Source organism: Fukomys damarensis, unplaced genomic scaffold (assembly GCF_012274545.1).
Source record: "Fukomys damarensis isolate Sample0158 unplaced genomic scaffold, DMR_v1.0_HiC HiC_scaffold_2, whole genome shotgun sequence".
Taxonomy (NCBI): Eukaryota; Metazoa; Chordata; class Mammalia; order Rodentia; family Bathyergidae; genus Fukomys; species Fukomys damarensis.
The window spans coordinates 8292347-8306483 of record NW_022900914.1 but is presented as its reverse complement, the minus strand read 5'-3'; the positions used below and the strand labels follow the sequence as shown (position 1 = coordinate 8306483).

At 49.2% G+C, this 14137-nt stretch overlaps 1 protein-coding gene across 3 annotated transcripts in view; it reads right to left on the bottom strand.

The window, feature by feature from the left end:
• Positions 1-1147: 1147 nt before the first annotated feature.
• Mapre3 (microtubule associated protein RP/EB family member 3) overlaps positions 1148-14137 on the bottom strand; it is a 37514-nt gene continuing 24524 nt past the window's right edge. For 2 of the 3 annotated variants that reach the window (XM_010604805.1, XM_010604803.3), the window contains exons 2-7: positions 5148-5275; positions 4440-4585; positions 3668-3869; positions 2394-2548; positions 2108-2260; positions 1148-1861 (exon numbers count right to left, since the gene is read on the bottom strand). In XM_010604805.1, coding sequence (XP_010603107.1) covers positions 1793-1861; positions 2108-2260; positions 2394-2548; positions 3668-3869; positions 4440-4585; positions 5148-5268 — 846 coding nt within the window. In that variant the 5' untranslated portion in view covers positions 5269-5275 and the 3' untranslated portion in view covers positions 1148-1792. The remainder of the gene's footprint in view (positions 1862-2107; positions 2261-2393; positions 2549-3667; positions 3870-4439; positions 4586-5147; positions 5276-14137) is intronic. The other variant, XM_010604804.3, reaches the window with a different exon arrangement.

The following is a 14137-nucleotide window of genomic DNA, read 5'->3' as shown; positions in this document are numbered from 1 at the left end:
AAAAAAAAAAAAAAAAAATTAAGCAAGGGAATTAAAAATCATCAGGATAAATGAAAGCAAAACCAGGAACTTAAGGCCCCTGCAAGTCAAAAGGAGGCAGTAAGGAATGAGCACGTGACCGCTACGTAAGGCTTGTCCTGGAGTCCCTGGAGAAGTGGTGGTCTAGAAGATGGGCCGGGGGCTGGGCATAGAAGACAGCCCCTGTGGATCTCGGCCACACTAAGGATGGCAAGGAGACAACTGTCAGGGTGACCTTGTAGCTAGAGGAGCACTCTGTCATTTCTGGGAAGGGCAATGAACTAGAGGTCTAGAGGTCTGAATTCTAGTACAGGTTTCTATCCCCATGAGCAAGTCATGGTGCCTGTGGGGCTCAGAACCTTCACTGGGAAATGAAGGGTGGCCTAGGGGACCCTGAGGCGTTCACGGTCCGTGAGGAGTTTCAGGGCCCTGGCTGTCATGTCCCTTTGCCAGGTCCACCCTGAGCATGTGGGGCTGTTCCCATTAAAGACTTGTTCTACAGAAGGAGCTACTTGGACCCTGCCACCCTTTGGGCTTCCGTGCTCAAGGCTGCTTGCTCTTTGTGCCTTCCCAGGTTTCGCTGTCAGTGAACCCTGTCCCCAGCAGCATCCCTGTGTGAGGGGTGAGGTGTGAGCTTTGACAGGGTGCCTCAACGCGCAGCCCCACTGGGGAAAGGGGATGACACAGCATCTCTCGGCCAGTCCCCTCCTTCCAGACTTCCATCGTCACGGCCATGGCTCGAGAACTTGGGTTGGGCCCCTCCTATTTCCTGAGTCCTGTCACGGGTGTGACACAGAACAGGGCTGTGTCAGCCCAGTGTCAGTAGTGGTTTCTGATGACAGTGATGGTCGCACAACCACCAGCTGAGCGGAGGGGGAGGACAGGAGGTGCTGAGTCCTCAGACTGGCTGTGGCTCAACTGAGGGAGATGTGGAACTTTTACCACACAAGTTTATTTAAATAAAAGTGAACACATATGCAGGCTGGTGCCAAGGGGCAAGGTGGGGAGGTGGGCAGACAGTGGGGGACAGACAGAGTCTGTGGTGTGGACCAGGCTGCAGAAGGGGATGGCTGGGCCTTGGGGCAGTGCTGGCCTTCGGTGCTGGGCGGGGGTCTTGGGCGGGTGAGCCCAATGCCAGGAGGTCACCTCTGTCCCTCGCATGCTCCCCTCGCTCTCCCTGAGCCCTGGGCCCCCAGCACTGCCTCCTCAGCCCCCTTCTTCTCCTGACATCAGCCTTCCCCTCAACTACTGGGAAGCCAAGAGACAAAATAAATAAGAATTGGTGAGTCCTGCCCCAAACTTTGCGTGGGAAAGGGGAGCCAAGCCAGACCTGCTGCCCCGAGCTCGCTGTCGGCCCTGGAAAATAATAGGTAAAGTGCAAGGACAATCCAGTAAGTAAAAATATACCAATGACTTTGTCAAATATACAGCTGCTGGCTCTCAGGGAGCAGGTGGCTGGCTGGGCGGGTGGCAGCAGCACCCTGGGAAGTGTTGGCTGACACAGCGTAGAGACAACGGAAATAAATACGGGTGGGGAGTGGGCAGGGGTCCCGCCCCCTGGGCAAGTGCCACTGCTGGGGGTGCTGGGGTGGGGCCTCTGCCTGCTCCCCTGCCCCATTCTCCCGAGCCCCTCACCCGGCTCCCCAATGCTGCGGCACTGACACAAAGCACCCGGCCGGCCGACTGGCTGAAGGAAAGGACTGTAATGTGGGGTGGGCGCAGGGAGGGGAGGCACGGAAGGAAGCCGTGCAGTCAGCCAGGGCTGGCACCGCCCTCAGTACTCGTCCTGGTCTTCTTGTTGGTTTTCTTCAATCTCATCATCCTCAGGGGGTGCAAACCCTTCCTGAAGGCAAAGGGAGAGGGGTGTGGTGAGCCAGCAGGCTGGTTCAGGCGGAGGGCATCAGACTGGACCAGTGGTTTAGGAACGAGGAGCCAGAAGCCCAGGGCCCTGCTTTCCCTGCCAGTGGCTGGGTGCACCCTGGGGATGGTGACGTCACCTCTCTCCCCAGGGCCCTCTGTGGTCCCGGCTTGCTTGTGGACCTAGGGCCGGGCCAGAGTGGGGGCCATGGGCCTGGGAGGGGATGCTCACCTCGGTGGCATAGAGGATGCCGATGATGCCTGCAATAACAGGGCTGTTTTCGCTTTCGTGCTCCTGGCAGATGAGCTCGATGTCACGCAGTTTGCTGAAGTAGAAGTCACGCTCCTTTTCCAGCCCATCCACGGTCAGCTTCAAGTCTAGGAGCTGCTCGGGCAGAAGGTAGGGTTCAAGCCAGAGGTCCCTGCTTCAGACTCCCTGTCTGCTCTCCTCTTGTGCTTGCAGATGTCCCAGATGCCCCAGGCTTTGTGGCAGGGTTGCCCTTAGCCATCCCCTTTACCTGTTGGTTGAGTTCAAGAATTTGGGCATCAGTCTCATGGCCGCCATTCCGGGCTGATGGGGGGTTCTTCCGGAGGATGCAGGGTGGGGCCACGTTGCTCAGTCGGCCAGAGGTCTGCATGTTCTTGGGGCCCGTGGGGGACGTCCTCTGTGGAACTGCCCAGAGGAGAGGAGTCAGATAAGGCCGGAACTCACATGGCTGGAGACCGTCTGGTGTGAGTACTGCGGGGCAGGCCCATGCGACAGGCAGACACCCCCTCGGGAAGGGCATCTACATGGAGGCCTCAGGCCCGGCCACACAGGACACTACAGCAGCGAGGCAGACCTGGCAAGCCTGGGAGAGCAGCGACCATGGGAACTAGGGGTAGGCGTGAGGGGCTGAGGCACCAAGAGAGCTGCCTGAGAGGGAGGGACAGTGAAATCTGGGGACATGGGGGCTCAGAGCTCTCTTGTACTGACAGCTAGAGCCCGAGGAAAAGCAGCTGGCACAGGTCTCCAACGGAAGCCCCTGCCAACCACCTTCCCCGTGACGCTTGCCCTGCCCCTCTGCATCTGCTGCAGGATGAGCTCTGTCACCGCCGCGGGGACCTCAGCTCTTCGCAGCCCGCATGCTATGGCCACTTGCTTTCTAGCGCTGCACCTCCCTTGGCAGAGCGGCTGCTTCTGATGCCAAGCAAGCAGGTGAGTGGGGACAGGCCCAGGCAGGACAGCAGCGCAAAACGGAGGAGATGGCTCTGCTATGACGGGTCAGACGCGGGCTGGGGCTGCTCCTCTTCCTCTCCCTTGCCCTCCCCAACCCTGGTCCCCCAAAGGCCCTATTGCTTCTTTCCCTGTCCCCCCAACACTGGACAGATTCAATGTTCAAGACTCATCTCTAGGATTTGAATTAGGGGAACATAGGGTTAAGCTTGGCAAACTCCTGCCCCTGGTTATCTTGGGGCCAGGGGCAGAAAAGAGCTGTGGTGCCGGCATCAGGCCTGTGGCCTGATGGACCTGGACAGAGGAAAGAAACATGTCACCTTGCTGCCCCATTATCTTGAGGCAAATAAGTGAGCTCATGCTATGAAAACAAGGGCCTTGAGCCTCAGCTGCCACCACAGCTGGTGCAGGTGGCTCTCCTCAGAGAGATTTTTGGAGCCTTCTCACCCCCTTGGGGACTCCCCAGTCTAAGTGGGCAGCAGGCGGCGTCATCTGAACTCCGTGATAACAGGGTCCTCCAGGGTGGCAGGGCCAGGCCCGGCCCCTCAAGTCCCTCCCCTGGCTCGGGCACATTACCTGCTGTGCCAATGAGTTTCTTGGATTTGTTGAAGATCTGATCACCTGGGTTAGGAGGTGGTGCTACGTCCTGGCCCTGCCGCGCCAGCAGAGGGTTGTAATCCTTTCCATCATAGTTTGCGTCAAAGAATTTCTTAAACCACTGAATAAACTCAAAATTATCTTGGAATTTTCCTTTCACTAATTTCTCTACAGGAATGATCTGAAATAGACCACACAAGCAGAGTGCTTTAGCCACCTGCTGCGGAGGGCCACCTTCCTCGTGAGAGGGCCACTGCCCTGAGGAAAGCCAGGCCCTGGCCGCAGCACTGCCCACCTTCTCCACCTGCCCCCTTCCCACGGCCCCAGAGCAGACAGGCGGCAGGCAGGTTGGCAGGCGCTGCCATGGGTCCTGTAGGCACAGGAGGAACTGCATGGGCACGCTTCCCTTGGTCCTGCCGCCCACATGTGGGCTGGACGCTCTGGACCCATAGCTCTGGGACTGTCAAGGCAGAAGAATGAGCCAAGAGACTTTTCTTGGGCCCTACGGAGAGATGTAACAGGAGCAGGACATGGAACCTGTGTCTGGGCAGGTGGGTGAGTGAGGAGAGAGGGAAGGGAATATTGGTGAGGACAGGATGTGCCTTGAGCTGCAGGCGTGTTCCCCTTGGAGTCAGGGTGGGCAGGCACAGATGTGTGCGGAACAACCCAAGCAGCCCAGCACCCTGGTTGTCAGGCCGTCTTCTTCCCCAGGGGCACAGCTCCTTGGGGTCCCTTTGGGTGCAGCACCTACTTTGTCAACACCCATCTTCTTGAAAGCTGCTTGTAGCACCTTGAAGTTGTGGATGTATTCGTGTTCTAGTTTGGCCTGGAACTTGACCTTCCTCAAATGCACACAGCCAGGGAAGAGCATGTCCATGAACTGGCAGTAGGCTGCCCCTGTGGGGAGGTACAGCTGACTGAGGCGGGTCCCAGCCGCTCTCACCCCCTCGGCTCTTTGCTGGACTCTTCCCCAAACCTGGCTCTCTCTCTGCTCTCCTTATTCTCGGGCTGGCCCAATCCTACTTTCAGATGAGACCAGACTCCCCTAGGTTTCCAAGGATAAGCACAATTAGTATTTACCGGCACATACTACCCTAGTAACTACAGTGGGTACAGTAAATAGGTGACAGCATTTCCATCATACGGATGGGAAACGGCTGTCTAGAGAGAGGTAGTGACTTGTCCAGGGCTGCACCAGACAGATGGGGCACTAAAAGTTGGACCCAGAGTGGTTACATTGGAGCTCAGGCTGTTAACCTGTAGCTTCTTCCTGTAGTGGCTCTGACACCCCGCTTTCCCTGCTCCCCCTTCCTGACTTCTACTCCAGGTGGTGTGACTACTGTGGTCTCTCCAGCTCTCCTCCATGGTAATTACAAGTGCTCTCCCTGCTTGGCTGTTCTCGCTCTGGCCTTCCCTTCCTTTCCCTCCAGCAGGGCCACTCCCAGTCACAGCCTCTTACCTGAACAGAGCTGTTCTATCTTGGTGTAGTTGAGGTGCAGGGAGTCATTGACCCATGCAAGCATATCATGGCGACTCAGATTTTCACTGGTCACAGATGTGGAGTACACATTGACGGCCATTCCCCAGCTGCAAAGAAAGAAGAGAGGTGAGGTCAGCACGAGAGGCTCATTCTGTTTTCTGTGGCAAGGGAGGAGGGGCTGGGCACCCCTGGGGAAAGAGCTGCCTTGCCCTCAGACCAGTCTTGCATTTCACTCTCTAAGGGAAGGGGCATGTGCTCATTCTTTAAACACTGAACTACGTGCCAGGCACGTCTAAGAGCTGGCGATACAGAGTTAATTAAGAAATTAAGACATAGTCTCTGCTTCCTGGGAGTTTAGACAAGCAAATCTCCCCAGCAGTGGGAGACAGGGCCTGAAGAGAAGCACAGAAAGTTCAAAGATGCACAAACAAGGGCGTGATCTCTTCTGCTTGGCAGGGTCAGTGAAGGCTTCAAAGCAGACATTTGGGAGCCTAAACAGAGATGAAATTTTCACACATACAAAGAATGGGGTAGGGGGCACTGCAGGCTGAGGATTGGTAGGAATAAAGCCATGGTTTATCCCAGGACTTTGAGTGGTTCAGCAGGCCTGGGGAACAGGTTCTATGTTGGGGATGGCGCAGTGGGTTGGCAGGGCCAGATCTGGAAGGGATGTTTACCATGAGGAGGAGTCTGGATTCCCCCAGCAGGGGAGTCAGGGTGAAGTCAGCAAAGGGTTTTAAGTAGACAGTAACCAGATCAGACGTGTCTTCTAGAAAGCCAACTAATCTTTGCCTCTCTGACTTCAGACTCCCTGTTCCCGTGTTCTGCAGCCCGCTGGCTGCCGCAGAGGCACCTCAGTTCTACTTATCCAGTCTCTTAAAACATACATCTTCCCGTTTCCATTATTGAAGTCAATGTCCCCACTAGCTTCAGTCACCGGAGTTAGAAACTTGTGGGGTCACTGTAGCCAGTTGGCTCTTCTTCCTACACACAGCTATCTGTTCCTGCCTCAACCCTCCCTCCTCAAAATGCTGGGCTTTGCCCACCCTTGGGAGTACTTTGTTTTTAGCCAAAGCCACCAGGAACCTCCTGAAAGGTCTTCCAGCCTTCAGCCCCTCCCTCCTCCACTCCATCAGGGACAGTTCTTTGTCTGAAAGCAGGACTGGCCACCCACAACCCAGCTCTAAGCCCTTAGGACACTATGACTGAATTTGCATTGCAGGCTTGAACTGTGTAGCACTTACAATGTTGAGACAGTGCCCAATATTTTAAAGCTAGGATGTTTCATATAAACGGTGTGGGATTTCTGGCCTCTTGGCAACTCTGGACCTGTGTTCCCACATTGCAACCAACAGGTGGGGCTGAGCAGAGGCGCCCCCATCTGGACAGCAGGTGTAAGCACCTCCCTACCGCCATCCTTACACAGGGGCCAAAGGTCAGCTGCTGTTCAGCACTGTTGAGAAGAAGGAACTATGTCTTATAACTAGGTCTTTATGAGAAACAGAGAAACAGTACAGACCAAAAGGATTGTGTATTCCAAGAATTGTGAGATCCAGTATTTCTGGAGTGAAGACTGTTTCCCCAGGTTGAATCTGTGGAGTCTCTATGAAGTAAGAATATACCCAGCTCACTTCCCTGTGCCTGTAGGCAGCTGCTGCTTTAATGTGACGCAACCCTACACTTCTCTAACTAACCCTAAGGAGACCCCAGCTCTCCAGCCTTTTCTCCCAAGACAGGTCTTACCCTTGACTGGACTGTTCCCACCCCCAAGGCCCCTCATTCACTGCTTCAGTGGTTCTCAAACTGTCAGCAATGGGGCTGTCTGGGTACCAGCTTGTTAGAAATTCCATCCAATCCTTGTGCTATACTCGAGACCTACTGAATCAGGATCGCTCTTTGACCAAGAGGCGCGGTGGCTGTGCAGGCACAGACACTGCTTTGGGGGTGCAGTTTGGCACCCGCTGGGTGCTATCATCGTCCTACCCCAGCCCTGACCCTATGCATATTCACCTAGGGGACCTCATTATATGCACATTAAACTTAAATGAGCTTTTCCGAATAAAAATCATGAGGTAAAATCCTCTTATTTATCCTTAGTCTTTCATCCTTTAAAAAATAAAGCTTGGCCTTTGCTGCTCAGGAAAAGGGAGGCCAGGTAAGGTTCAGAAACCAAGAAAAACACAAATTATTTTCCTGGGAGCTTCTGGAGACTCAGGACCTGGCAATTTCAGAAATTTCCCAGGGTAATTTTGACTATGCATGAGCTTTTTAGACAATGGCTTTGTGTTCACTGTACCTCAGTCCTCACACCACCAGACTTGTCATCCACCCACCACTCCCCTGTCAGGAAGTGCCTTGAAGCCAGGAGTGGGTTTGTCACAGGCACAGAGTTCAGTAAGGTTGACTGACTGGCACCTCTGTGTCCTCTGTCTGTCTGGTTTATCTCTCATCACCATCTGGTCTGGGTCCCCCACATCTACCCTACCTGTAGGGCTTGGCTTCAGGATCCTCTCTAGGAAATTTTTTCTGAAGCCTTCCTCTGTCTACAGTACCCTGACAAGGCTCAACAAAGCACTTGTCACATTCTTGTGAAACCATCTATGTGTCTGTCCCTTCCACCTGACTGAGCTCTTCAGGGGCCAGGCTGTTTTTTCTTTGGGATCCAGACCAATCCTCAGTGAACAGTAACTGCCTAAGCAGGTTGATGGAAGAGAATGGCAGATTCTGGCATTAGGAAGCATTTCTGAGCTTCCAGAGGACTCACCTAAAGTACCAGCAGTGGGAGTGGACTGGGATGGATGGACACTGAGCTTCTAAGGAAGTAGAATGGGAAGAGTCAAGGAAAGTATTTTATTTCCACGGGTATTTTGCTATGGACTGTGAGGAACTGAAAAGATTTGCCTGTTCCTAATGAGCTTATAGCTTCCCTGGGGAGAACACCTGAGCATAGTAGAGCCAGATGCCCCCAAATAGGGTGCAAGTAAGTGCTACAGGGAGTCAGGAAGGAGGAAGCATGCAGATCAGAGAGGTGGATCTGAACGGTCCAGACTATAAGTGTTCAGACTCCGCCTGGTCTGCGGTCTGCGGAGGCCAGCGGGGCTGGCTGCACCCGAGCATGCACTGTTCTGATAACTGGGCCAAACGACTATCTGGGAACTTTCCACAGGCTCACAGACTGATTTCCCCAGGAGACCCTGTGGCAGCGTGATTCTGGGCCCGCTGTGGTTGGTGGGTGGTATTCTGGGCCTCAGAGGCTCTGGGCTGGCCAGAGGTGATTCTGAGGGAGGCGGGTGTTCTTAGCTCGGCCTTGGGAATTCCTGAGCCAAGTTAGGGATTCTGTTCTATTTAATCGTTATGAGTTTCAAAGGCTGACTACTGAAAAAAAGTGGAGGCATTGCTCCTACTCCAAATGTGCACTCTGGTTTTTGAGGGAAGCCTTCTTGGGGTTCTAAGGGCTAGATTTACTGATGGCTTAGGCCCACCCCATGAATTCCATGGTTTCCTCACTTTGGAGAAGCCCGTGTATGTGTGTGTGTGTGTGTGTGTGTGTGTGTGTGTGTGTATGTGTGTGTGATATGTAGGTTTTTTTTCTGTTACTGGAGCTCGAACTCAGAACCTTGTGCTTGTGAGGCAGGTGTAGTGCCACCGAGCTAAATCCTTGGCCCCACAGAGTTTTTTTTTTTAAATACCCAAGGTGATTCTGGTACACAGCTGAGTATGAGGACCACAGCCCTCATCTGGCGCTTTGCTGGGATTCACAGGCCTGTGTTGCAAAGGTGAGACTGGGATGGGAGATTGGGAGATTAGGATGTTTTGTCATCTCCCTGGGGTAGGATTTAGCTATCATCCTCCTTGGTACCAAGAAAAATCTCGTTTTCCTGCAGTTGAGAACACAGCTGAATACCCTGCTACCAGGAGTCACCAAGAGCTACACAGCTACTTGGAAAACGCCCAGGTCATCTCACCTTAGCCCAAACTCCCAGTTCTGCCAGTGCCTGAGCAAGAAAGGCAATTCCCACTCCTCCTCTGTCTGAACGTAGGTCCCAAAGTGCAGCTGTGTAGGGCTGAGGGTGTAGCTCACAGTGCTAGAGCTCTTGTCTAGCATGTGCAAGGCCCTGGGCTTCAACCCTAGTACCACAGAACACCCAAAAATGTATCCAAAGTGGCAACCGCCTATAGAAGGGAACAGAAAAAATTGCTCCTTTCAGAGCCCAGAAACCAATCATGCTGCCCTAGGGGGGTTTTAGCTAATACTAGGGCCAGAGACTTCATCACACAGGACTGGTTTAGACTTGCCCTTGGGTGAGGCCTAAGCAACACTCTGCTCTGCTTGGGATCCATCTTGGCTCAGGACTCATCCAAGGCACCTGTGGGTCTCTGCAAGGACCCTCTGCCACACCTGCTGGAGCGTCACAAAGAAAGCAAGCATTCCCCTCTCCTTATTCCTTGTCATGCTGTGGAAGATGGGGTGCCCTTTAAATTTTCAGATCCTGGGTTTGGCTCTCTAGGTGGAACTAAACACGGCCAGTAGGTGGCACCCAGGTCCTGAGCAAAGACTCCTTCAACTGCTTCATCTTCCAACCCCTTTCCCCGCAGCTCATTTAGGAATTAAAGAGCCCCTAACTTTGATCTGTCCCCCAAGGGGAAGCTGGTTTCCACCAAAAGCTGGTGATGTTTGGAAGAGTGTTGAGTGGAGTGCTCCGCTCCTGGCCCAAATGTCCTCTGAGAACTGGGCCAGCTGGAGTGGCATGAGCCTGGGGTCTGCTCTAGGGTTTGTCCTGAACTAAATAAACCTTTTTCCTAAACCCACATGTTGAATTCATCAACTGGTCCAACTTCTGATCACCTTTTGGACTAGGGGTTGACTTGGACCCAGGCTCAAAGCAGGCCAGCTGTTGGCAGGGGCACATACAGCATTTGCCTGGGCATTTGGCTTTGTGTGGACCAGAGACCAATAACAACAGAAGCACAGTCCAAGAAAACTCTTAATGGCAACACATCTGTTACTAAGAGCTCTTTGCATATCTGCAGAGAATGCAGGTAACTACCAGAGGGGCAGGTTCTGTCCCAAGAGCTGCAGTAGCAGGTTCCTGTCCTCAAGTTTCTACCCTCATCTTTGGCACTAAAAATCAAAGGATGGAAATTATACAAATGTGTGGAGATTAAACAATATACACCTCCATCTTTTTTTTTCTGAGACAGGTTCTTGCTATATAGTTCAGGCTGGCCTTGAACTCACTATGTAGCTTAGGCTGGCCTTGAACTCATGGTGAACCTCCTGCCTCAGCCTCCCAAGTGCAACAGTATACTCTTGAATAATCAATGGGTCACAGAAGAAATTAAAGGAGAACAATTCCTAGAATCAAATAATAATTTCCAGTAAAACACATCAGAACCTATGGGACACAATGAAAACAATTCTAAAAGGAAAGTTTATTGCTCTAAATTCTCACATCAGGAAAACAGCCCAAATAAGTAAACTAATGATGCACCTCAAGGTCATAGAAAAACAAGAACAATCCAAATCCAAAATTGGTGCAAGGAAGGAAATCGTAAAGATCAGAGTATTTGCATAATTTCTGTAGTTTCTTTTGCCATTGATTTCTAGTTTCATTACACAAAGATCTAATAATATGCATGGGATAACTTCAATTCTTTTTTATTTACGTAAGCATGCTTTATGGGCTAGTATTTAGTTTATTTTGGAGAAAGGTTCTTATGCTACTAAGAAGAATGTGTATTCTGCTGTTGGGTGGAACACTCTTAGATATTAAGTCCATTTGTTTGAAGGTGTGGTTTTCAATTCTGAAGTTTTTTCCTTGATTTTTTTGTTGGTTGCTCTATTTGTGACAGTGGGGTATTAAGGTCCCCCACTGTAATTTGTTGATGTTTATCTTATCTTTTATGCCTAGTAGTGTTTATTTTATGAAGTTATGTTCACCAGTGTTCAGTACACTTACAATTGTCATCTATTTCTATTAAATTTTTCCCTTAACAAATATGTAATGTCCTTCTTTGTCTCTTCTAGTCATTAATGAAATTGAGCCAAAAAAAAAAAAACCCAAAAAAAACCAATACAAAGGATCAATGAATTGAAAAAAAAAAATTTTTTTTTTTGGTTTTTTGAGACAGGGTCTCACTATGTAGTTGAGAATGACCTGGAACTCACTATGTAGCCCAGGCTGGTCTTGAACTCACAGCGATCCTCCTGCCTCAGCCTCCCAAGTGCTAGGATTACAGGCGTGTGCCACCGTGTCCGGCTCGAAAATCTATTTTTTAAAAGAATAAACAAAACAGACAAACCCTTAATTAATCTTATCAAAAAAGAGAAAAGATCAAAATCAGAATAGTTATAAATGAAAAAGGTGAGAGCACAATGGACACCACCGAAAGTCAGAAGATTACTAGTAACTACTTTGAAAACCTTTAACAAATTGGGGAATCTGGAGGAAATGGATAGATTCCAGGATACATATGAATTACCAAACCTGAGTAATCTATATATACAATAAGAATAAAATTGAAGCAATAATTAAAAAAAATTTGCCAAGTAAGAAAAGCATAACAATTCAACAGGAAGACAAAGCAATTGTAAACACATATGCACCAAACCCAGTGATGGATTCACTGCTGAATTTTTTTTTTCTTTCTTGCAGTACCAGGGATCAAACTTAGGACCTTGTGCTTGTGAGGCAGGCACAGTGCCACTGAGCTAAATCCCTGGCCCAATTCACTGCTGAATTCTACAAGGACTTCAGGGAAGATCTAACTTGAATACTCCCCAAACTCAAGTACTCCCAAAGTCATTCTGATTCCAAAACCAGAAAGGACCCAATTAAAAAAGATAACTAAATGCCAATCTCTTTAATAAACATAGATGCAAAATTTTTCGTAAGATACTGGCAAATAGAATGCAACAAGTCATCAAAAAGATCACACATCATGACCAAGTAGGCTTCATCCCAGGGATGTAAGGGTGGCTCAACATTTACAAATCAATAAAGCCCAAAATCACATGACCACAGGACCATCTCAATGGATAAAGAACAAACAGAACAAGCTTTTGACAAAACCTAAAATCCATTCATGATAAAAACCTTGAACAAAATAGGTATAAAAGAGGCTGGGGATGTGTGGCTCAGTGGTGCTGCGCCTGCCTGGCAAATGCAAGGTCCTGCGTTCTATTCCCAGCACCAAAAAAGAAAAAAAAAAAGTATAAAAGAAACTTATCTTAATGTGATAAAAGCCATTATGTGAAATCAACATCTAACATCATATTAAACCAGGAAGAAGACAAGGATATTCATTATGACCATTCTTATTTGATACAGTACTCTAAACATTAGCCAGGGCAATAAGTCAAGAGAAAGAAATATTAGAAGGGATATGTATAGGAAAGGTAGAAGCTGAATTATCATTACTTGCAGATGACATGATCCTTTACATAGAAGACTCAAAAAATTCAACCAAAAGACTCAGAATTAATAACTAAATTTGGCAATGTAGCAAGATACAAAATCAACACAAAAATCAATAGCATTCTTGCATAGCAATAACGAACTCACCAAGAAAGAAATTGGGAAAACAAATACCATTCAAATTAGCATCAAGAAAGGCCAGGGATTTGTCTCAGTGGCACTGTGCCTGCCTTGAAATCGCAAGGTCCTAAGTTTGACCGAAAATAAAAATTAGCATCAAGAAAAATTAAATTCTTAGGTATTAACCTAATCAAAGAATGGAAAGACCTCTACAACAAAAGCTACAGTACTCTGAAAAGGAGATTGAAGAGGACATCAGAAGTTGGAAAGAAATGTCAGAAAACAGAAAGATACCTTGTGTTCCTATATAGGCAGAACCAATATTGTCAAAACAGCAGTACTCTAAAACTGACACACAGGCTGTCTTAGTTACTTTTCTTCTTGCTGAGACAAAATAACCAACACCTAAAGTTAAAGAAGGAAAGGTTTATTGTAGCTCATAATTTTGAGAGGTTTCAGTTCAAAGTTGGCTGGCTCCAAGGCAGAGTGGCATAGCAGAGGCAGGCCGAAGGCAGCAAGCAGCAAGTGAGAAGTGACCACAGCAGCCCTCTTTCTGTCCCTTATATTCTATCCAGACTACATACCCTTTGGGCAGGTAGCACTCACACCCAGTGAGGGCCTTCCCATTATCCACTCCCAGAACTACACTCAACCAATCAGTGGACTCAGTGATCACACACCTTTGATTCCAGCATCACACACACTAGATCCAGCCATCTCTGAAAACCCCCACCTATGACCACAAGAGGCTTTGGGGGATCTCTAGACACAAGCCATAACATAGGCTTAATGCAATCTCAATTAAAATACAAACAGCATTCCTCACGGAATTAGAGCAAACAATCCTAAAATTCATACGGAACCAGAAGAGACCCAGAACAGCAAAAGCAATCGTGGGCAACAAAAGCAAAGCAGGAGGCATCAGAACCCCAAATTTCAAGTTATACTGCAAAGCTACAGTGATAAAAATTGCATGGCATTGACACAAAAACAGTCATGTGGATCAATGGGACAATACAGGATGCAGAACAATACAGGATCCAGGCATATTCAGCCATCTGATTTTTGACAAAGTGGCCAAAAACAAACACATACTTGTTTAGCAAATGATGCTGGAAAAACTGGCTATACACTGCAGAAGATCGAAGCTAGACACGTATCTCTCATCATGCTCTACACTAAAATTAAAATGGGTCAAAGACCTAAATATTAAAACAGAAACACAACCTGCTGGAAGATAAAATAGGTAAGACTCTTGATGTCACAGGCATAGGCAAGGCCTTTCTGAACAGAATCCCAGTTGCACAAAAAATAACATCAAAAATAAACAAATAGGGACTGGGGATTTAGCTCAGTGCTGCCATGGCCTGCCTCGCAAGTGCAAGGTCCTGAATTCAATCTCTGGTACAAAAAAAAAAAAAAAAAAAAAAG